This window comes from Myotis myotis, unplaced genomic scaffold (assembly GCF_014108235.1).
Source record: "Myotis myotis isolate mMyoMyo1 unplaced genomic scaffold, mMyoMyo1.p scaffold_m19_p_7, whole genome shotgun sequence".
NCBI classification, from domain to species: Eukaryota; Metazoa; Chordata; class Mammalia; order Chiroptera; family Vespertilionidae; genus Myotis; species Myotis myotis.
In genome coordinates this window covers 13957215-13982517 of record NW_023416379.1, presented here as the reverse complement: position 1 = coordinate 13982517, position 25303 = coordinate 13957215, and the positions used below count along the sequence as shown (strand labels likewise).

General features: G+C 33.2%; 1 protein-coding gene across 2 annotated transcripts in view; it reads left to right on the top strand.

Annotated features, from left to right (window-relative positions):
* The window catches only part of TBC1D32 (TBC1 domain family member 32), a 118316-nt gene extending 93134 nt beyond the window's left edge, over positions 1-25182 (top strand). Inside the window, exons 28-33 of one of the 2 annotated variants that reach the window (XM_036317911.1) lie at positions 4395-4464; positions 6333-6448; positions 7240-7394; positions 11088-11228; positions 16453-16641; positions 23237-25182. In XM_036317911.1, coding sequence (XP_036173804.1) covers positions 4395-4464; positions 6333-6448; positions 7240-7394; positions 11088-11228; positions 16453-16641; positions 23237-23356 — 791 coding nt within the window. In that variant the 3' untranslated portion in view covers positions 23357-25182. Of the gene's footprint in view, positions 1-4394; positions 4465-6332; positions 6449-7239; positions 7395-11087; positions 11229-16452; positions 16642-23236 lie in introns of those variants that run through there. The other variant, XM_036317912.1, reaches the window with a different exon arrangement.
* The last annotated feature ends 121 nt before the right edge of the window (positions 25183-25303 follow it).

Sequence of the window (25303 nt, the reverse complement as noted above, 5' to 3'; positions counted from 1 at the left end):
GAGGAAGTGATAATAGAGCAGGACAGATGGCACTAGTACTGCTATTACAGATGAAAGAGATAGGAGAGGAGAAGACTTATGGATAATTGCATAATTAAAGACATGGAAAGAGAAGTGCTTTTTACCAAAAAACACTGACTGTGCTAGTTAGGAGACAGACTCTTATAGTAGCTTTGTCACCAGGAATTAGATTTTAAGTCATTACGAATTGAATAGAATGGATAGATAAAGCCACATGTTGAAAAAGAAGCAACAGAATCTTCAGACTTGCTTTGGGGAAAGAAGGACATAGGAGGAAGAATACTGACCGATTAATATCTTTGAGTGATTGAGAGTCCTCTCACTTTATAACCGATACAGCAGGGCTTCAGGAAAGTCAGTAAACAGTCAAGCAGTCACTGCTTCTTCAACCATGAATTCATCTTCGAGAAAGTCTTTACTCTTCTGAAAATTTACTGTTTTCCATGCCATTAGCCAAGTGCCAGGCAGAATAGATTTGATTTCTTCTACCACTGCTCTTTGTTCTGGCTCTGAAAACCACAAAGTAGAACAGAATGCATGGCCAGAGTGAGTGATATCAGTGAATATTAGGTAAAATTTTTTCAACTCATTTTGTTCTGAGACTATTATATTTATAATTAAAATGACTGGTTATTTCAAATAATTGCTTGAATATTAATGCTGAGATTGAATTACACATTGCTAAAAAACTAGGGTAAGTAGGGTGCTTTAGGTGTCATTGTTTGGTTGAATTTTTTCAACAACTTATTTTATTAAGCTTTTTATAGACTCCAGGGATTAGGGAGTCATATTATCCATTTGTTAGTTGATTTCAATATACAGAATATATTTTTAAGTCCAAATCTATTTCCATAACCACCTTGCTTCTAGATTGACATATAAAATACCACTTATTTTGTTGTGCAGTGGATGCTTGTTCATTCATTTATTCATTCATCTACTCATTCATCCACTCAGCAGTAGTATTATTACAAGCACACAGATCTGTATATTAATGAAGATAAATATTTTTATGCTTAATAATCCAATTTTATATGTATTAGAATTCTGTTATCTAATTTAACTTAAAACTGTTCTGGCAATAGTTTATAGAAATGAATATTATCGTATCACATTATGATAGTTGATAGCAGGTAGGAATATACCATGACTATAGGAATAATAAAGTTGGCATGTTTATCTTATTGAAATTATTTAAATTTTGCAAAATCAGCCAATGTCATCAACACTATAGCACTAAAGTTTTATATATTTAAACTTGGGGAATTAAAATATAATTAATCATAGAATATAGGATCACCAGGAATGGATTCAGGTACTGAAACAAAAAGAACTTCCTGATGATTACCCAAATGAATTTCACCTGATTGGACTGTAGTGGACATTGGCAAAAGCTGTGTTTAAGTTACGCTGAATTAAAAAAATGCTGTTGTTAAGACTAAGAATTTGAAATTATGGTGAACATATAAATGATGATTAATAGTTTTAAAAATTGGTCCTTATTTTGTGAAAGTGAAAATAATTTGTGATATATATGTTTTTGGTACCAAGTGATGGAAAATAAAAGCAAACTTTTTTTTTTTTTTGTCTAAGCAGAAAATGAGACAGAATCATTGTTTCCTATAAATGGGGTAAAGGTGTCCTCAGCAATCTTTCTCCTTCCTCTGTCTCTCTCTCTCCTTGTATGCTGCATTTATTCCCCTTGCTAGAGACCCATGGCACCTCATAGCCCTGTAATTAATAAGGAGAGAAATCCCTACTTCAGTCCAGTTTGAAAAATCTGAAGAGAAGACACTGAGTAGTCTCCTTTGCTTAACCTGTTGCTACAAGTGAAAAACGGTTATCATTCTCCCCTAGACATAGAAGGCACATCTGTTAGGTACATATGCACCCCTATGTTCATAGCAGCACAGTTTATAATAGCTAAGATTTGGAAACAGCCTAAGTGCCCATCAGCAGATGAGTGGATTAAAAAACAGTGGTACATCTACACAATGGAATACTACGCTGCTATAAAAAAGAAGGAACTTTTACTATTTGCAACAGCGTGGATGGACCTGGAGAGCATTATGCTCAGTGAAATAAGCCAGACAGAGAAAGATAAATATTACATGATCTCACTCATATGTGGGATATAATGAACAACATAAATAAAAATATGTTGTTGATAAAAAAAATAGATCCAGAGACTAAGAAACACTGATCAGACCATCCAACCTCAGAGAGAAGGTGGTGGGGGATTGGGGTGGGGTGTAAGAGATCAACCAAAGGACTTGTATGCATGCATATTAGCATAACTAATGGCCACGGACACTGAGGCAGTGGGGGCTTGTCCTGGAGGGTGGGAGTGGCACGCGGGGGGGGGGGGGGAGGTGGTGGTGTCAATCGGGGGGGAAAAGGAGACATATGTAATACTTTAGACAATAAAAAAAAAAATGGAAATAAAACACTTTAGATCTGTGAGGAATTCCTGGGCATGAGACTTTCCATGTTAAAACCATGAAAGTCCTAGGTTAACTAGGAGAAGTAGGTTACCTTAACTCTAAGAGTGCTAAAAGATGAATTATTGCTGGTCCAAAGAGTCGATGTTTGATAACAGTGATGCTTGATTTGTTCTTCCCTATCTCTGTAGATCTCAAGTCTACCCATATTTTAGGGTTCAATTTAAATCCCTTGCCTTCCTAATCTTTCCCTCTTATGAATTCACATAACATTTTATCTGTACCATTCTTATTCCTCTTAGCACTTTAAAAAATTAGAGCTATCTATATACAAATTTTATCTCTGACACTACATGGAAAGTTCCTTTAGAACATGATGTATTATTTATCTTTTATCCTCCATAGCTTCTAGCCTGGTGTGCTACACCTACTTTTATCAGAAAGGTCTATTACAAGGAATGAATGAGTCCATGAGTTAAGTAGATTATATTGATAGTATGCGATGTACCAATATGTAATGGGAGGGAAAGAAAATTCGTGATATGAGATTCGGAAAACGTAGCCTTTGGGCCTCTCTACCACTAGATAATATGTGATTATGGACAATTCCCTTAATCCTGTATATTTGTGTATATGCACACTACCATTTCTTCAGCCAAAAACTGAAAGTTTCAACTAGACTTTCAGTGCTATCTAGTGATGCTTTTCAGTGTTCATTGTTAGCTTGGCCATCCAGTGTTCTCAAGGACTAATCTAAACTTTCAACTTCTCTTATAGTTCTCCATCTGAACAACCCCCCTCCTTCACATTTTAAAATGTCTTTGTACTTATATTAATATGTAAATCTTTCCAGGTGCTTTTTCTTCTTTTTTAATTGAATTTATTGGGGTGACATTAATAAAATTATATAGGTTTCAGGGATACAGTTCTATAATACAACATCTGTATATTGTATTGTGTGTTCACCACCCCAAGTCAAGTCTCCTTTTATCACCATTTATCCCCGTTTTACCCTCTTCTACCCCCACCCTCCTTTTTCTCTGATAATCACCATACTGTTGTCTATGAGTTTTGTTTGTTTGTTTTTGCTTAATCCCTTTACCTTTTTCACCCAGTTCCCCTCCCCCCTCCCCTCTGACAGTCTATTCTCTGTATATATGAATCGATTTCTATTTTGTTTGTTAGTTTATTTTGTTAATTATATTCCACATATAAGTGAAATCATATGGTATTTGTCTTTCTCTGACTGGCTTATTTCACCTAACTATCATCATAAATCAGCAAACAAGAAGTGTTGGTGAGAATGTGGAGAAAAGAGAACCCCTTCTTCACTTTTGGTAGAAGATCACAATTCCTACTTGATTGACAGAGAATTCGCCTGCAGGAAGAAACTTGTTCACTCCACCCTCCTGCATTGTTGTGCATTATAAGTAGAATACTGATTATTCCTTCCTGACACTCATGCTTAAGTCTTGAAGAAGTAAATGGATATATATGTACATGTATATGTATATACATATACACACGCATATATATACACATGTATACATATATATACACACGTGTATATATATTAATAATTCAAAACATTATATATACTTTGCTTAAGGAAAGTCAAATATGCTAGACTGTTTTGGGGTTAATAGCTTTTGTGTTTTGAGAACCAAGTGAAAATAGATGATTCAAAACTATGATTAGTTGTTTTGTATTTAATATGCTTTTAAAAATGCTTTTGTAGGAGAAAGGTTATTTGTAAAAATTTTCCTGTTAATTCCTTTGAAAATATAATTAACAGTTCTTAAAAGAACAAATTCATCAGTGTTTTCAAAATTCACAGTAAAATATGTAAAAATATTGCTTTCATCAATTTTCAATTAAAATATTATGCAGACTTTTATACATTTTTATAACCCAATTTTCTGTTGTTTTTAGCTACTGATGCAAATGTGAAGAGCGAAAGTCTTTCATTGGTGCAGCAGCTTGGCATTAAAATGACTGTCAGGTGGGTGAGTGGGAAGAGATCAGCCAAAGAACTTGTATGCCTATAGGCATAACTCATGGACACAGACACTAGGGAGGTGAAGGCCTGGGGTTGGGGGCAGGGGTGGGCTATGAAGGGTCAATGTGAGAAAAAAGGGGACATCTGTAATACTTTTAACAATAAAGATTTTTTTAAAAGTGACTGTCAGGTATATTATAGGGAAATATACCTCCCTTGTGTATATCTAGAATTTTTTTATCAACCTGATATGTGCTTAATAGTATTTAATTTAACAACCGTTTGGTATAATGTATTTTATTTTGGTATATTTTAAATGAAGAATTTATCATTCAGAAAATAATTTTATTTTTAGGATATTGACACATGATTAAATTACCTTTATAGGTAAATCAGTTATGACTCATTATTATTTCAGAGTTTAATTTCAGTGTATTTAAGCCTCTGTGACTATCTGGTTTTTCCCCAGAAGTAATTGTAAAAATCAGAACACTGGCAGCACAATTATACCATTTCTAAAATATGATTAGCTTGGATTATCAAGCTATGGTGATGAGTACAAAAGTATTTTAAGGATAGATGCAGAAGTTAAAATGAATAAACTAATTAGAGTAGCTTGAAGTTTTGTACGCAAATTGTAATTTTCAAAGGAGATGGACAAGCTAAACAGCAGTCTGGGAGTTAAGGGCTGAGTCCTGGACCACCTTCACCCTCATTCTTGCTTTTAAATGGGGATCTTGATAGTCTCATTCAGAAGGATCAGAATCACAATCAATTTTTAGAATGATCCATGTGAAAGATGTTAAAAAGACTGAGTGTTTTTTATAAATTCGTAGCCTTAGAATGAAAATGATGGTACTAATACTAGCTCACCCACCTTTATTACATAGGACATATAACACATTCAGTTTTGCAACCTTGTTTTTATTTTAAATACCCTATTTCTGTTGTGAAATGGAATCCATAGATAATATAAGTCACATATTTTTAAAATTTATTATAATGTCTTATTGGTAGGAAATAAATGGAAAATGATTTATAATGAAGTTTTTGTATAAAACTACAGTATAAGACATAGCTGGCACTCATCGTCGTGACTGGCAGCAACAAATAGAGACTTTATTTTGGTGCTTCAAATACTGCAAGGGAGTTGCCACTGGCAAAATGACTTTCCAAAATGGTGAACACTGCTTAGAAAGGCATCAAATAAAGTACAATCTTTCCCTGATTTGCACATGGTTGCATTCAGAATATGTAAAAAATATAGGAAAACATTTTATATAAAACAATTAGTTTCAGATCATTATAAGTATCTTTTTAATCCATGCAAAATAACAGGCGGGGCATTTGCACGTTGTTATCATGCTGTCCCATGTCTAACCTCCTGGCCCTCACTGACTACCACTGGTGCCCCAGTCACTATGACAATAAAAAATGCCCCCGTAAGTTTCCAACGTGGCCCCCTGAGAAGTGCCACTCCCATTTAGAATCCTTGGAACAGATGAACTCAAGAATTGCTTCTTAGTTTTAACATTCGACTGTCAACATTCTGTGTTTTAGATTAAGTTCAGGTAAAAATACTTATATTCTACTTGTAGATCTATGGTATGTATGTTTTCTCTCATTATTGTTTTTTTTCCTTTAAAGTTATCAGTATTTACCAGATGAATACTGCTAATCCAAATACATCATAATTATTGCTAACATATATAGTCATTTTTTCCCTGAGTAGCTATGCCAAAAGTAGAAATTTAAAAACTTAAAACCTTGAGATTTTAAGAGAACCCCACTTTGATAGATTTCTATAAATGAATTTACAATACAGGGCCTGACCTTTATCTTTTTGTATGTTTTGTGGATTTTTAATGTAGATATGGCAAGTTCCTCAACCTGTTAAAAGATAGTGCAGAAAGTGATCTTACGTGGGTGTTAAAGCACTGTGAGCGATTCCTGACACAGCAGCAAGCTCATGTAAAATCTTCTCTTCATATCCTTTTTGGTGGATTCACGGTTCAACTTTATTCATACACTTTTCATAAGTTTTTGATGGGATATCTTTTATAGTAAAATAATACTTTAACCTATATTAGTGATTTATTCTGATATATCTTCTTAGCATTTTATTCTGTACTTTAGATATACATTTTATTAAATTGAATAGTGATTAAGTTCATTCTTATTCATTGAATCTGCAACTGAATAATTGAAGTTAATGGAATATATCTTCAGACATATATAAGAAAGTTTTAAAATTAGATTGCAATCTAGAAAATTAATATTCTAGATTTAGTAAACCTAGAATAAGAATAAAAATCCATTTATGATTTTATTTGAATTGGTTATATTTCAGAAATAGGATTTGACTCGAAGAAAAATATATACAAACTACTTGCATTACTGAATCTAAAAATGTGTGGATTTTAAAAATACTTGATTGTGCTAGTAATTTAGCAGACAACCTGAACTAGAGAAAGGGTAGTACTCTGTGTTCATCACTTCAAGAAGTGTATTTCTACAAAGCAGATTTCTTCCAGTTGCTAGTGCCATTGGCCTCCACGGGACATTAAAGAAAAGAGTACATTATAATAGTTAATGTGTAATTTTTATTAATAAAATTTAATTTTACATCAATATCTTATAAATTGACTAAAGACAAAATGAGAAGTATCATTAATATATCTTTCCTTATAGAGATCCTGGAAATGAGTATTTATGGAGTTGTTATGTTTCATTTTGTAACATAAACTATTATAACAGTTCCTTAACTGTGCTTTGTAATCTGCCTGCAGGGGAGTTATGCTGGCCATGACTGGTTTGTATCTTCTTTGTTCATGATAATGTTGGGGGACAAAGAGAAAACATTCCAATTTCTTCAGCAGTTTTCCAGGCTTCTGACCTCTGCTTTCCTTTGGTTGCCAAGACTGCAAGTTTCTGTAAGACTTTTTAGCCTGTTTTTAAAGAAGCATTTTAAATTTTAAGGCAAATCCTATTTAAATTAATTGGGATCTTATTTTCTTTGTAGAGAACTCTGTATTAATTTATATTCATTTTTGTGTGAATGCTTTTGACTGATTCTCTTTGAAGATACAGATTTGACATTTTCTCAAATATTTGGTGTCTTACCTACTGGTATCTGAATAAGTGATTAATGGTAATAGATGCATTGTTAAATATTAAACTTGTCAGTAAATTATAGAATTTTATATATAAAAAGAAAACTACTGAATGAATATTTTTTATTTTGTGAGAAAGAATTTCTTAGTGAAATTACAACATAAGATATTAAGTTGAAGTTCATTTTTTCTATAGGAATACCTAATCCCAAATAATAATTATAACAAAAGTAACATTCATATATGCCTTCTTTGCTAGTAAAAACATGAAAGGGAGAACAAATTAAAGGAAGTATTTTATATTCATATAAACACAAAACTCCATTGATGAAAAATCAGGCTAAAGTAATACTTCAATGAGCTAGTGTTGTTCAACAGGAAGGCCAAGGGATGGTAATACACACACACACACAGTTCTCTGTTACGCCTCACAAAATAATAATTATTCAACACAGGATGTTTAGACTTAAAAATTCTAATAGAATTTAAATACACATTTATATATATATTTTAACTTTTTTGTACAATTCCTGTGCTTTTGGTGTGGTACCACTATCCTTAACGATGTCTTGTGTCCTTTCAGCCAGACAGCCAGACAGTCTGTTTTATCCTCTCCAGAAAATAACATTTTAGACTTCTGCTCAGGTTACATGAGGTCAGATGCTTAAAGGTTCACCCTGGCCTTCTCATTTTAGTCCCTTCCTCTTTATTCCCACTTCCAGAGATTCCTGGCCATCCCTTTTTGAGGCTTTGAGGATTCTTCAGGGTAAATTGGGTTGGTTCTCAGCTTTCTCTACTGTTAACTTAGGATTCAGCTTTTTCAGGCCTGCAGTCTAGTTTCTGCTTTCCAGTTTCCAAAGTTGTATTGCTTTTGTCCCCTATACATTTAGATTTAAATTTTACAGCAAATTGTAAGTCATGGCACACTTGTCACCCATTTGCAGGTCATTAGCAATAGTAAGTCATGTGACCAATCATTTATAGGAAAGAAAACCAGCATTAAAGCACCTTCCCTGTTTACATGTAACTGTAAATCGTATTTATATTTGAAGATTCCATGTTCTCATGTGTCACGGCCCAGGCAGAACTAGATTTTTCTTAGTGTCAGGAATAAAATGACTCATCAGAGCTACCTATCCTGGAAGAAAAAAAAACACTAAGAAACTGCTTATTGTGTTTCTTTTTTGTTTTTAAGCACATGCCTTCTATATTTAATCACTAAAATAAAATACTGAGTGTTAACTATTTTATAAAGTCCTTGTTTCATATTATGCCACTTTCTAGTATATTCCAAACCAAAAGTTTTACCGATAATTTTTTCATGATTGTAGCATAGTGTGTATATCAGTTTATATGTTGCTTAGATGATATAGTAAATGCTATTGTTATCCTATATATGTTCTGCTTAACCTGATGTTCTAGATTTTATTTTGAGTTACCTTTAATAAAAGTTACCATCCTTCTAGAGTATTGTGACTAAGCAAAATATATCAAAACACTAAATGTATAACAAACATAATTTATAATTTGATGATTCAGAATACTCTTTGTTGTATCCATGTGGCTCAGAGCTGTCATTGATCTGGGTTTATGAACACCATTTACTATAAATTAGAGTTATAAAATGGAAATTAATAAAACAATTAATAAAATTAGTATAAGTTAAGTTATTGTGATTGTGCGCAATTATTAGAATATTTTCTTGTCATTCAGGCAGTAATTTGTTGTGAAGCTACTCTATGCAAGGTTTGGTGCTAGAAGCTTGTTTTGGTTACCCAAAAGTACGGCATAATTTCTTCCAATAAGTATAATGTATAAAAGTAGAAGAACTCTTGCCTTATCTTTGGGAATCCATTACATAATAATGGCTTATTTTCTTTGAGAATGTAATTAATCTATTGCCACCATCTCTTAACAGACCAACTCTAAATATGTTGTTTTTCAATACAACATAGATAATGTATAAGAATTATTTCTTATATATATAATTCTTATACTACTATTATACATATATTCAGAAAAGTATTATCTAAGTTTGTATTGAAAATTAAAATGTTATGTATGTTTAAGTTGACTTTTGCTTTTATATATGTTTGTTATATTCATTAATTTGACTATAAGTACTCATTAGTGAAACACATTGTGCAGTTCATATTATTTTTATTTACTCAATAGAAAGGTTACTTTTTGGTCTTAGACATTAATATACAAGAAGTCCATTTAATATGCTATGTATGTCTTGTCATCAGTATAGAGATTAATGTTCTGTGTGTGTGTGTGTGTGTGTGTGTATACTGTGAGGTATCTTCCTGAGAGCCTATCATAAAATATATTTTCATACAAAATATCTTTTCCTACAAATATATATTTCTGCATGTGAAATGGTAAATCATTTATGATGATGAATGATAAAACTAGAAAACCACTAATAAATTATTTGACTTATGTAATTTTTTTATGTGAGCTTGGTTTGTTTTAATTTAATAGTATTAACATTGCTTTATTAAAAAGGTTTAAAAGTAAGAGTTGCCTGGTAAAGGCAAGAACATAAAATGCTTTTCTGAAACTTTCTAAATTATGTATTCTTCAGATCTAATTTGAGTATCAATTTTTATTATAAGTCTATAGGGTATAATTGCTGGTCTAAGAATTTTTCTTGACATAAACTTATATCTTCAAGGCTATCTTTGTTTTTAAAAGAAGCTATTGTGGTTAAATGTTGGATTTATACTAACTCATTAAAACATTATGAACATTCATGATAATAAATTGTATCTAATAGCTAAATTTAAAAAATAAACAACTTTATGAAGATATTGCTGTAAAATACAAGTTTGTAAATATTTGTGTTTATATATCTACACATATATGGTATATGGACATATAAATAAATATAAATATACTTGTAATTATAAATATGTGTATAAAATATATTTATAAAATACTTGCTCTGACAACTTTGATGTAAATGCATTATGTATTTTTTGTCCCAGTTTTAGAGATGAATTTCTTATGGAGTACCCAATTTCAGTTATTAGTAACACAAGTTGGTATTAACTTAGAAAAAGGGGATTAGGCAAATACCTCTAAGAGCTGACAAACAAAAACTTATTAGCATTATGGAATCATTGGCCAAAGCCAAGAAGAGTGAGTATATTGAAACATCCTAGGTATTAAAAAAGTAAAGCATTTATTACTCCTGAACTCACCCATTTATTCTTTCATACAACACTCACCCTCAAAATTCCACAAAGGATTGAAGTTGCCAAAATTCCAAAGTGTCAACTTCATTCTTGTGTCTCAGAAAGTATATCATACTGTCTTCATTGAAATTTATGCTTTCTACAGAGTTTAACATTCTGACTTTTAAATTTATGTAACTATAATATTTGCATAATTTGTTATGCCACTACATTAATTTTAAAGTAGCAATTCAGAGGAAAAGATTTAGAAGTTTGATTATTTTAAATTAGCTGCATACTCATTAATTCTCAATTTCTCTCTTTTATGCAGAGGTACCTACCTGTTGACATTATAGAATCTGGCATCCATCCCATTTATTTTTGCAGCACTCACTATATTGAAATGCTGCTGAAGACAGAGGTGCCACTTGTGTTTTCAGCTTTTCACATGTCTGGTTTTGCACCATCACAGGTAATGCATTTCTTCAATTCCCAGATTTCAGTGTCTTTAAAGAAAATTACATTCTCATCAGATATAGGAAATACACTTAAATTAATAAAACTATTTTTGTAAATATTTATGCCTTTGCATTTAAATTCTTAAACTGGCTTCTTCTCCTTGGACCTATTATAACAGATAGGTTTACTATATAGGAGGTACCAGCCATTCACAGAACTCGAGTTCAAGTTCAGCTATTCAAAGGTATAGACATTCTGAAAGTCTATGACATGCAGGCTTTTTAATGGAAACAGTATCTTCATCAGAAGGTTAATTTATGGATTAAGTAACTAAGGGCAATAATTGGTATCAGCACTGAGTATCTCTTATGTGAGATATTGTGTCTTATCTAACAAGAAAGCCTAGAGCTGTGTGTCTGCTGTTAGGATCAGAGAGGTTTTAATGACTTTTCTAGGGCCTGGAATTGTACATGTAGTCACATGACAGTAGCCGCAGATGTTTTATGGTTAAGAATATCTTGATCTTGGAGCTTATTTGGCCTGTTTATGTGACATATTGGATAGATTTCTTAATAGTAAACCATCCTCCATTCCCTTGTATTTGTCCTACTGGAAACACATTCCTCTTAATTAGATAGTACTTTTCTTAAAATGACATATTCTTTTATACTTATTTTGAAGAGCCCTTCTGTCATTTTTTTTTTACATTTACTTTTATCCGGTTACTAGTCCTGCTTAGTTTTCAATTTCCTGAAATTAATGAGAAGTCTAAATATAGCAAGGAAATTGCATGTAGTGGAAAGAGATACTCTTCCTCAGCCAATTCTAGCTCTTAACTGTGTCTGTACCTAAAACATTTCTGAGAATTTTGAATCACAAAGTGTTTAATTCTGGTTGAAAGTAGTTACTTAAATATTTACTTTAACCTCAATAATCCATTCTTTCAATTCTTCTAAAAATCCCAGTCAGGGAGTAACAGGTTCTTGAGAATTTATTTTTGCCATGCTTATCTGGATTAATACAATGCATATTGTCTAATACCTCCAATTATTTACTGGTTCCTAACATATATCCTATAATTTAAAAATAAACTACCAAAGGCTGTGGGGAAAATTTACAATACCTCAGGGCCCACTGTATCAATTTGGTATCTATCATTTTGGCATCTGCTTATCAATTTGATTGCTTACATGTAACAAGCAGATTTATCTAATACAAACTACAGCATTATTTCTCAGCAGTAATATTATGTTTAACTTATCTAATTTAAAAATGCCTTTTTAATGGTTCCCTTTGTGAGCCACTTCAATAATTTTATGTTTAAAGTATATGTCATTGTTTTATTGAAGTATCTGACATTTTATTGTTAATATAGAACATGAAACTACTTTTAAGTAACTAAGTGGGTGTATGTGGTTAAGTAATTTTTTGGGTATTAATTTTGTATTTAAAAGCTTATTCATTTTGATCTAACTAGAAACAGTGCTTTTTGAAGTTGTTAATTTATAGACAACTAATGGGTTGGGATTGCTTTATTAATGAGAGATTTGTGGGTAGGTTGCTAAATAAAAAAACAGCTCTGTAGAGTAAAAATCTCAACTAGAATAAAAAAAATAAATATAGTTAGAATTATATATTTATTGATGAGTTTCTTTTAAAATTAACTGAGGTTGGAAAGGAAATAAAAATTAAAATATATATTCTTTCCTTTTAAATGAACAGAAAATAAAATGTTCCAATTAACTTCTGACCAGTTTTCTTGTGTTAAAAAACTGTCCTCATTGAATTTTTTTAACTTTCCTGGCTGGAGTAGAACATGTCTTTAATGACTTATCTCTTGTAATTCCTTTGGAACATCACTTGGCATATCACTGACGATTGTACTGTGCTGTGTCAGCAGTGGGCTAACACGGAATCCTCAGGGTACACTCTAGAAAACCTCTCCATTTTTCTCTTTTGCGGGATCTCTGGCACTGCCACCACCATGGAAGAAGAATTATAGAAAACTATTTTATAATTCATATTTTGTGACAGTGCTTTTTAAAAATGTAAAATTATACAAATGAAAAGCAGAATGTCAAGATTGGGAATGCCCCTTGCTCAGAGTCATACTTAAAAATGTGTTCCAGGCTTTGCCTCTTCTCATGTGCGAATGCTGCTACTTGAAACGATACCTTCTCGCTCCCTATGCCCCATCTTTACTTGTCAGGTTCTTATCCTTGAATGTCTGCCCCAAATGGTGCATTTCTGTCCATATAGGGTGCGTTTCTATACATATTGTGAAGTGATTTTTCTTCCTTATGAACCTAAAAAGCTATTTAAATGTTTCAAAGTGTAATTAGGTGTAAAGAACATTGGTTTACTATAAAACAATGCTTGAATGTATGTAAATGCCAGAAAATTGCAATGGCATTAGAAACTATACAATAAAGAATTAATTATAGATTCTGGGGTGACTTTCTTTTAACCAATTTGGGTAAAGGAAGATGGATACATACCTCTGTACATATATTTTAACTTCAGATCTATTTGTTGGAACATATAAAGTTGGTAGGTTTAAAGGTTAGACGGAGTTAGTGATTAGCATTTTCACACCATTCAACCTGTACAAGAGTAAGGCCAACTAGAAAGAAGATGGACAAAACTTGTGACCTCTTTTATTGTTGTCTCCTTGCTAAGCTATCCCTGAAACTTAAAACTGAATGAGACCTGTTTTCTCTGGCTACAGGGATTATTGTATTAATTTCCACTCTTCAGTTGTTTCTCCTTCCTTCATCCAGAGACTCTCATTTTTATTAACAAAGCCTAGACATAAGTTGATTGGCATTAGTAACTATAGCAAAGAACACAGAGAGAACCCTGGCAACAGTGCTTCAAATGAATTGTTAGTATCTCTTCTAATCAAAGAATCATTGAATGCTTTAACCTAGGTAGTCAGGTGGGAGCAGGAGGTATTTTTCTTCCCAGTCCAGTAGAGCCACATTATGTGGGTATCTGGTGGACAATGAAAGTTGGTAATGAGCTCTGCATGCCAACTTACCCTCCTGGCCGAGGTCGGGGAGAAGAATCCTATCAATGTCAAGTGGACAGTGAAGTTGGGACCAAAGAAAATTAACTATAATCTGCCTATTGACAAATATTAGATATTTATAGACATATTCTAATTCAATACTGAGTTGACTCATAAGCTCAATGAAAAGATTTTGGAGCCTAATAGAAGGGAACTTAATATTTGTAAAGGAAAATTTTATACCTGAGAACAGAATTACAATAAAAAACAGAAGGAAATATTTGATCATATATAGTTGTCATTATCAATAACAAAATAGAAAAGATGACCAGAAGATGAGATGAAAAGATATGCCCATAATGGCTGAAATTTAAAGTTTAATGGCTGACATGAGTAGTAATATATGGAAAACAAAAATTCAATGACACCATCTGGTATGGGCTGAATTGTATCCCCCTAAATTCATATGTTGAAGTTTTAACCCCAGTACCTTAGCATGTGACTATTTAGAGATAAGGTCTTTAAAAGTGGTAATTACATTATAATGAGGTCATTAGGGTACACCCTTATCCAGATGAGTGGTGTCCTTAAAGGAATAGCAGATTTGGACACAGACGTGTACAGAGGGAAGACTGTATGAGTATGAAAAGAAGCTGCCATCTATAAACCAAAGAGATTGGCCTGAAGAAACCAACCCTGCCAACACCTTGATTCTGGACTTCTCCAGAATTGTAAGGAGATAACTTTATGTTGTGTAAGTCACCCAGACTCCGGTACTTTATCATGGCAGCCCTAGCAAACTGTTATAACATGTAAGGGCAGTTAAAAACAGTATCAGTGTACCAACATTTGAATCAGAGGTATAAAACACATTTTAGAAACTATTTTTAAGGGGACAAAGTGATAGAGCAAAAGAAAATTTGTCTCTCTGTATCTTTCATATCTACAATAAATTGAGATAAGCCACCCTATCTGTTCCCATTTCTTCCTCCCTTCTCCCTAAGACATAAAACTATAGGAGAAGATAGGTTCAATAAAGGAAATCTTTCCTCAGTGGTAATTTGTTGATCATTATGAAAACTAAAATATTGTAAAGTAATTAATTGTCTTAATTTCCCAAGGCTGCAGTATCAATGTATTATAGACTGGGCTGCTTAGAACAGCAGAAATGTACTGTCTCAGAGATTTGGAGACTGGAAGTCAAAGTCCAAGTGTTGGCAAGGCGATGTTCCCTCTGCACATACCAGGGGGAGAACTGTTAGGTGCTTCCTGCCTAGCTCCTGGTAGCCCTAGATGTTTCTTGGCTTCTAGATACATCAACCATTTGTCATCTAGTGTGACATTTTCTATGTGTGGCTTTCCAGCATCTTCCCTCTGTGCATGTCTCTGTCCAAATTTCCCTTTTTTATATGGATGCCAGTCACATTGGAATAGGGTTTACCCTGTGACCTCATTTTATCTTGATTACTTCTTTAAGACCCAGTTTCCAAATAATGTCACATTCATAGGCACTGGGGTTAGGACTTTGACTTACTTTTTAAGGGAATACACAATTCCATCCATAACATTAATGTACCAAAATGTTAGCAATGTTGATCTCTGTGTGATTATTTTTTCTTAAACTTTTCTGTTTTCCACAACAGACATGTATCTCTTTTATATCAGAACAAATGTTATTCGAAAAGTAAGAGAAATGATTTTTTTAGGAAGACTCATTTTTTAGTTATCCCCTTCATTAGCTTTCAGTTTTTATGTTATATAATTCTGTTTGGTTTAAATTGTTTTCTGATTCAGCGAGAGTCCATTTGCATTAATGTAACATTTGGCAGTCTGTTATCTGCATAATTATACATCTGTGATTATAGGTAGGGTAGGAAAAAATTCCACCTCTGAATTAAAATAGTCTCTTGGCATTTGTTATCTGTAGAGAGCAGACTGGTGTTACGGATATGAGGAGGACAGATGAGTAAAGAGGGCGTTTAGCAATGGGCCTTTGTACAGTGTGAACACCATCAGTTGCCCCCAAGTCCCGAGTCCCAAGGCCATGGAAGTTTTCTCATGCATTAAGCTAATAGGCGAAGCATACTTGTAGGCTTATGTGCAGAATGTCTTTCTATTTTGATTAAATGCTAAGCTCTTCATTGGTTTTATGTGAGTTATTGGTTATTGCTTTTTGAAAGTCAAATATGGTCATATAAACTTTCTAAAGAACTGATTTTTTTTCCAGATTTGTCTGCAATGGATAACTCAGTGTTTTTGGAATTATTTAGATTGGATAGAAATCTGCCATTATATTGCTACTTGTATTTTCCTTGGTCCTGACTATCAAGTGTATATCTGTATAGCTATCTTCAAACATCTGCAACAAGACATTCTGCAGCACACTCAGACTCAAGATCTGCAGGTCTTCCTAAAAGTAAGTGTCTTTCTATCTAAAGGGAAAATAGTTAAGAATTAATACTAGCTAATTTTTATGGGGTGCTTAATGTCATATACTTTTCTAGACTCACATATAACCCTAAAAACAACCTTTTGAGGTAGGTACTCTTATCATCCCCTTTTTAGAGATGAGGAAACTGAGGAACCGAATTAAGTAAATTGCCCCAAATTGTACAGGTGGTGATGGACCTGGGATGTGAAGTTAAGCTGTCTGGATCCAAAATTTTGCTTTTAACTAGTGTGCTATGCCAAAAGGCGTGTTGGTTTTATATTTCTGTATCTTTCTTAGTCAATTAAAGTTCAAGTTTCTTTGTTAATACAGAGCTTTAATACTTTTTAAAAAACATTTGATGTATTTTCTTATACCTTCATATTCTATATTTTCTAAACTTCCAGCTATTTTTTATAAAAGGTTTTATAACAGTTTTAAAAAAGTCATTTCCACGTATAAGTTAATATTTTAAAACAAGACCTAGTTGCTTACTTTCTCATTCACTTTTGAAGCTCTGGGCTTTAGGAAATACATGATATATAAATGTGGGCAATTTTTGATGGTAGTCCAACTCTATTTGTTTTAAGTTAAAATCTTCCCTTGAATTTAAAGTATGTTTCCCTTCATCTATTACTTTTATCATCCCACAGGCACACATTGACATACATACACCAAAACCAATATTTATCATTTGCTAGTTTTTCTCTAGGTCAGTGACTAATGTCTATGTAAATTAATTTTATTTTTATTCTTTACCATTGCATATTTGTCTGAGCTCTTTTCCATTTAGTGATGATTTTCTGTAAATAAATGTCATTGATCATTTGATTGCCAAACTATCAAGTATTTTATTTAATAAGTACTGAATTAAAAAAGGTCTCAAATGATCATATATCACTAGAATTATGATCTAAGAAACATTCTTAATGAGAAAGGATAGCAAGACAATGGTTGTACATATAGGAAGAAAACTAAGGTAGAAAATGAAAAAAAGGACCTGCAAGAGGTAATTGGAGTACAGGGGTGGTTAAACAAAAGGGAGTTATGTTGAGGACCAAATGTGAATTTCTTTTCAGTGAGGAGTGTTTTCATCAGCTACATAGTCAGTTATAGGGGCTTCAGAGTGTGAAAATTTCCCAAACTCATATTTGTGTATTCCCTAATTTTCTATCCTCTTAGCCTACTTTAATTTTTCTTCCAGTGTTTGTAACTAGCTGAAATTATTTTATATATATTTTTGTCAGTCTTCCCCAGTAAAATGAGTAAGCTCCACAAGAACTTTGATTTCGTCTATATTGTTTACTAATGTATTTTCAATGCCTGGAACAGTACCTAATACATAGTGGGTGCTCAATAAATACTTGTTGATAGAATAAACAAAAATATAAAATATAAAGGGAAAGATGAATGAACTTAGTTTTATTCACATTGAAAATCAAACATTACTAAATTCTTCAAATGATTGTCACTTACCTTCCTTCCTGCCACAAATGTGTCTTTATATTTTATCATCTCTAAATCTGATTAATGGTGGTGACTATTGCAGTTTTATCTCTTTCTTGACTATTGCCGGGAAAATTTAATAGAGTTTGCAAATGTTGACCTCATTATAACGTGTCCCAAAACTCTGTTGTTCTCTGCATATAGTGCTATCAATTTAAAACTAAAGAATTTTTAAATGAGAGGAGAAAATTATCTTTACTAAATCATATTTAAATTACTGAAATTTTAATTGAATTGGTTTAAATCCAAATTAAGGACATGCTGGCAAAGGATTAATTGTTAGTACTTGTCCTGGAACAAACCTTATTTCTTACTCCTGCTGTTTGCAGTCATCTAAGGGATTAGAAGAAATGCCTGTCAGATATTGACTTGACTTTTTTTTTTTTTCAGCAGGTAGGTCTCAGCTTCACTGATCTCTTTGGTGGGCAGTTACTTTTCTTATGAGATAAATTCCAGTGTAGTTTATTTAAATATGCATTTACTACCCCTTTCACTACTCTATTAAGTCCTGCCTTCTCGTTTGCAAAGTACATAAACTTATGTACACCATTTTTCACTTACTGACATATTAACCAATAATGAAATTTTGATTAATGAAGTGATTTTTTTATATATATGTCTTGGAAGATCCCTTAAGTCAGGAATAGCTATATTATTCAAAAATTCCTCCTTTCACTATAGTCATAAGGATTAAATCTTGGAAATTATGCTTTATACTTTCTGATCTAAAATCTCAGCCTAGTACTAAGGGAGAAAAAAAAAAAACCTTAACAATTCTCCATTAGTATTTGTCATAGCCAGGCTAATATTCTTTTAAATTACATGTTATTTTCTGACTCTGCATATTTAGTAATAATTGCTTCTGAGAGGAAAGATGCTGAAGTAGAATAGGAGACTTTTACTTTTTATATATACTATATTTGTATGTATTTACATGGGTTTTTTATTTTTAAAAAATGGGCTCAGCCCTAACCAATTTGGCTCAGTGGATAGAGTGTCGGCCTGCGGACTCGAGGGTCCCAGGTTCGATTCCAGTCAAGGGCATGTACCTGGGTTGCGGGCACATACCCAGTAGGAGATGTGCAGGAGGCAGCTGATTTGATGTTTCTCTCTCATCAATGTTTCTAACTCTCTATCCCTCTCCCTTCCTCTCTGTAAAAAATCAATAAAATATATTAAAAAATAAAAAATAAAAAAAGAATGGGCTCATACTTTTTTTGTGAAATTTTTTATATTAATCTTTATTGTTGAAAGTATTACAGATGTCTCTCCCCCCCCCATTGACCTCCTCCACCCCTCACCTATCCTCCCAATACTTCTTTTATAATAAACTAATTTTTAAAAGGAAATGGAATCCTATATAATAAAGAGCTAATATGCTAATTAGACTGAGCAGCCAAACAGCCTTCCAGATGTCCTTCTGGACGACCTTCCAGATGAAGCCGGGGCTGCGAGGGCTGGCCAGGGCTGCGAGGGCCAAGCCCCTTGCACGAGTTTCGTGCATTGGGCCTCTAGTCATTATATAATATAGATGTTTCTCTCTCTCCCTCTCCCTTCCTCTCTGAAATTAATAAAAGATATATTAAAGAAAAAAAAGAACGTAGTCCTTGGACATGGGGTCCTGAACATTTTTATCTGTGACAGATGATGGTTTAGAAATTCTGGAGTCCAGACAAAAATATCATCCAACAAAATAAATGTTCTCAAATATCTCAGCCAGTTTGAATATCTAAAGTTTGTGTTGTTGTTGTTAATGCAGTGCCCCTCTCTCTCTGTCTCTCTCTCACACACATGCACACACAGAAGGCACACATACAGACTGGCCTTATTGCGTTCCTCTCAGCATGCCAAGAGGCTGGCGGTGATCTTGATTTTAGTTTGTGAATTCAACTTGGGGACAAACGTCACTGAAATGCCAGGCCAAGAAAAGATTGCCTTCCAGTGAATATTAGACTGTGAAGGCTCAAAATTCTTAATTAAAATGGTTCAAGTAAATGTTGCATATTCTGGCAAATCAATTTAAAATTATGAAAAAATCAGATTAGTTTCATCCCAATCAGTTAGTTGTCAAGCGGGATTTTGTTTGTGTGTTGCTATTGCAGCTGTAGCTCCAGGACATGTTGGCAGGCTAAGAAATGGAGATCAGACTGAGAAAAACCAATGGAGTGCTAAGCTTTCAGAGACAAAAGTATACATAATATTACAAATAATTCACTATCTGAGGGGATATGTAAAACATGTTCAGTATCATGTAAACTGGTTTATAGATGTTTTCTGCACCATCCTTATATCACCTGAAGTCACCTGAATTAAAATTCTGGCTCTGTTGCTAACTGTACCCTGGGGCATGTTGCTTTACTTTTCTATGCTTCCGTTTCTTCACCTGTATAATTGAATGTGAAATAATACCTATTACATAAGGTTTTTGAGGAATGAAATGAGGTGATCTCTGTTAAAGTACTTTTAAACATCTGGCACATTACAGGTTTTTTTAAAAAAATATATTATATTGATTTTTTACAGAGAGGAAGGGAGAGGGATAGAGAGTTAGAAACATCGATGAGAGAGAAACATCGATCAGCTACTTCCTGCACACCTACTGGGGATGTGCCCACAACCAAGGTACATGCCCTTGACCAGAATCGAACCTGGGACCTTTCAGTCTGCAGGCTGATGCTCTATCCACTGAGCCAAACTGGTTAGGGCACATTACAGGTTCTTAAAAATAACTTATTTGAGTTTCTACATTCCTGTTCCATGCTGTTCCCATCCCTCTCTTGTTCTCGTTTAAGAAAGAGATGTGTAGCAAATACAGCAAAAGAAACTGGGTTTTCTACTGAGTTAAAATCTAGACTATATACTTCTGTTCCTATTTTCCCCCTTTAGCTCCAAGAGGTCTTAGTATAACATAACATATAGTAATACTTGGCATTAATATAACCTTCAGCTCTACCTCCGGAACATTCATTTATACTGCATCTGATCAAGATCTGTTTCTTCATGTACCCAGCCAAAAATGAATCATCTCGCTAGTCATTACATCTACCTTTCAGCTGAATCAAAAATCTTTAAGAGCCACATACTCTATTCTAAATGTTTAAGAACCTCATATTCTATCCAAAACCACACTATTTAAACTTCCCTGACCCTAAGAGTCACTAGGGTGCTTATCTAAGCTCAGATATCAAGACACTCCCAGACCTTTTAAAACAGAATTTTCATGACAGAGGCCTCAGTTGTCAGATATCAGTACAAATTCTCAAGTAGCTTGGAACTTTTAGACAATGTAAAAGTGTCAACTTTGGGGCTTGAATCCAGAATGCCAAAATCAGGATTCAAAAGTTTTTGAAATATGAAATATGATATCCAGGTATTGTTTTTGAAATATGTTTTTATTGATTTCAGAGAGGAATGGAGAGGAAGAGAGAGAAACATCAATGATGAGAGAGAATCATTGATCGGCTGCCTCCCTCATGCCCCCCACTGGAGATAGAGCCCATAACTCTGTCATGCGGCCTTGGCTAGAATGGAACCCGGGACCCTTCAGTCCCCAGACCGATGTTCTAGCGCTAGCCCATGAACCAACCAGCTAGGGCCATAACCAGGCATTTTTAATTTTACCAAGCATCCTAGGAGTGACCCACCAGAAGAAACATAACTTGTAGGTTGTTTGTGTTTCTATTCCTTTGATCTGATAAGGTTATTTTTCATACTATAGGTCAGACACAGCATACAAAGGGTCGTGTCTACCAAAGGTAAAGAGCAGAGCTGTGTTCACAAAACCCCTTCTCTTATGTGACTGTTATTATGTAATTTGTTGCTTCTTATGTGAAATTTGACATTATTGCAAACTCTTTGTTAAATGATCTCAGTGTAGAGTCAATTCTACGCCTTTTGTGGTAAACTTTTATGTCACTTCCTGGTGATTAAAAAAATCAACTCTTTATTTCTATTTAACCCACTCAAAGTGACTTACCTTACTTTTTCCTTTATACTTTTTTCCTTTTTATTGGGTGACATTGGTTAATAAGATTATATAGGTTTCAAGTATATATTTCTATTATACATGATCTGTATATTGCATTGTATGCCCACCACTCAAAGTCAAATCATTTTCCATCACCATGTATTTGGCTCCCTTTACTCTTTTCTACACCTCCTCCCTTCCCTCTGGTAACCTCCATACTGTGTCCAGGAGTTTCAGTTTTATATTTCACTTATCAGTGATATGTGGTTCTTAGATTTTTTTCTGACTGACTTATTTGGCTTAGCATAAAATTCTGAAGGTCCATCCATGTTGTCACAAATGGCAGTATTTCATCTTTTCTTATGGCTGAATAGTATTCCATAGTATGTATGCACCACATCTTCTTTATCCATTCATCCGTCGAAGGACACATTGGTTAAGTGATCTCAGTGTAAATTCCGTGTCTTGGCCACTTTGAATAGTTTCGCAATGAACATAGGGGTGCGTATATCTTTGTGGATAAATGTTTTCAAGTTTTTCTGATAGATGGTTGGGTCATATAGTAGCTCTATTCTTAAGTTTTTGAGGAGGCTCCTTACTGTTTTCCATAGTGGCTGTACCAGTTTACATTCCCATCAGCAGTGAATGAGAGTTCTTTTCTCCACAACCGCTTGAATGGCTATTACTTGACTTGTTGATAATAGCCATTCTAGCAGTTGTGAGGTGTTATCTCATTGTAGTTTTGATTAGCATTTCCCTAATAGTGAAGTCAAGCATCTTCCCTTGTATCTCTTGGCCATTTGTATGTCTTCTTAAGAAGATTTCATTATCTCTTAGGGAGGTTTCATTATCTAAGAGTTTGTTTTATTTTTTGTTAGCTGTAGAGCATTTTTTGGTTTGAAAACAGACAACCTTGTTTTATAGGTACATGATTTCTTGCTATCATATGCATACACAACCTACTAAATAGAAAACAGTACACTTTTACTAACAACATGAAATTCCTTGTTTGTAGCTGAAAAAAGTGACACATCAACTATTTAAAGTTTATAAACTTAGAATTGTGTGTCTATCTGAACTAATGAACTGCTCTTTTACATTTTTTGACAGGAAGAAGCACTGCATGGGTTTCGAGTGAGTGATTACTTTGAATACATGGAAATTTTGGAACAAAACTACCGACCAGTGTTGCTGAGAGACATGCGGAACATTAGAGTGCAAAGCACATAGAGATCATGAAGCACACAACTTAATTTTATGTTTTGTTTATTTTAAAAGGAAATGAAGGGACACTATTGTTGCCTATCTGCATTCATAACAACATATGCTTTGTGGAATATACATATTATAAATCAATACTGAGTTTATTAATGTAATAATGTATTCAAGTAGGCATTTGCTCAATTTTTGATATGAAATTAATTCATTTTTATAGGATTGCTTTTTTTGTATGGTTGTTATAGAGTCAGATCTAGCTAACCTAAGGCCCTTCATGTTTCATAGTTATTTCCTACCTAGATCTCCTGTTTCACCAGATGTTTAAAATATCTTTTTAACGAGTTTGGAAAGAAACGGCAATATTGTAAATGATTTCTTTCCTAGCCAGAAAGAGTCCATAGAGTCAAGGAAAAGACAATTGTTTTCTTTATTTTTTTTTTTGAATTTTTTCTGCGCATTTAAGGAAAATAGACAAAACCACAGCTGCTTATTTGACATGTGGAGGAACAAATGATATTTATCATGGCAAGTTGTAGGAAAAATGTCATCCCCAGAAATAATTGTTTTTCTAGGAATTGCTTTTGATACCTATATCAATTTATAATTCTCCATGTGAAATGTAGTCTCTACATGGTTCATTTAAAAGATAGATTAGTTATTTCATACTGATAAGCATTTCACTCTCATTAGTTATGCATTTTCCTTGGTGATAGATTTGATTTGTACTGAATTGAAAACATTAAGAAGAATAGATTTCTAAATTATTTTAAATTACCAACAATATGTTTTATTTAAATAGAAGTCTCTGCTTCAATGAGATTAATATAATATGTTAGGGTCTATTTTCTTATAACTGCCACATTTAATATATGAAAGATAATACATAAAAATATTAAATTGTTAATTTTTCAGTCAGCAATTTCAACAAGTTTTTAAGTCAACCATTAAAACTATTCTGAAGCTCCTCCCCCGCCCCCCTTTTCAACCCAAAATGGCTCCCCCAAAAACTCATTTTCCTTTTAGGATGTTGAAACATCTGATACTGTACAGTTTTCAATTTTGTGGTATTTAAGCTATTGCAATATCAGCCTTCCAAAATCAGGTCTTATGTTGTAAATGCCAACAGTAGCTTCTCAGTAATGGTTTTCCTAAAGGGCATTGAAAAAGTTGAGGAAAGAAAATTGAGCAAGTTAATTTGACATATTGCTCACTTTATCTCTGGATGATATAAGTAAGAGAGTCCTAGGTGACCCAAAACACCAAGCTTACTAGTAGTGTACTTCAAACTTAATTTTGAAAAGCTGTTCCACAGGACCTGTAATACATGTTTATGGGTTCATTCCCTTCCATTCTGTTCCTGAGTATTGTTATTAGTCCTAAGAAAGTTACAGCTTTATTTCTTTTTAAAAATTTCTTACATGGTAATTAGAAATGTTAGTGGAGAAGAAACTGTAACTTAATTTTGTAATATCCATTGGTGATTTTGACTGGAAAGTGAAGTAAGATCTAGATAATAACAATTACAATTTGGAAAAGTTACTTCAACTGGAGCCAGAAAGCTTTGATTTTCGTTTGATAAATATCTTATGAACAGTGACATAAACAATGAGCAATTTGGTGAATAAATGCCAACAGTAGCTATTCACATGTTAGCTATTGTATTGCTAACACTGAATTATTTTTGCACCTATCTTTATTTTAAGAATACTCTTTAGAATAGAAATAAATACAGTCCTCTCTTGCCTCTCAGTTTTGTTTTCAATTATTTATAAGTCTGTAGGACAAATTTATTTTTAATTTGTGAAGGGACCTCATATATTGTACAGAATTGTAATAAACTATTTTTATTATACAATGTATACAAATTAATGAAAATTTAAGTGCACATATATAAAACTTTGAATATCTGTTTTCAAAATTTAATCTTTAGCCCTAACTGGTTTGGCTCAGTGGATAGAG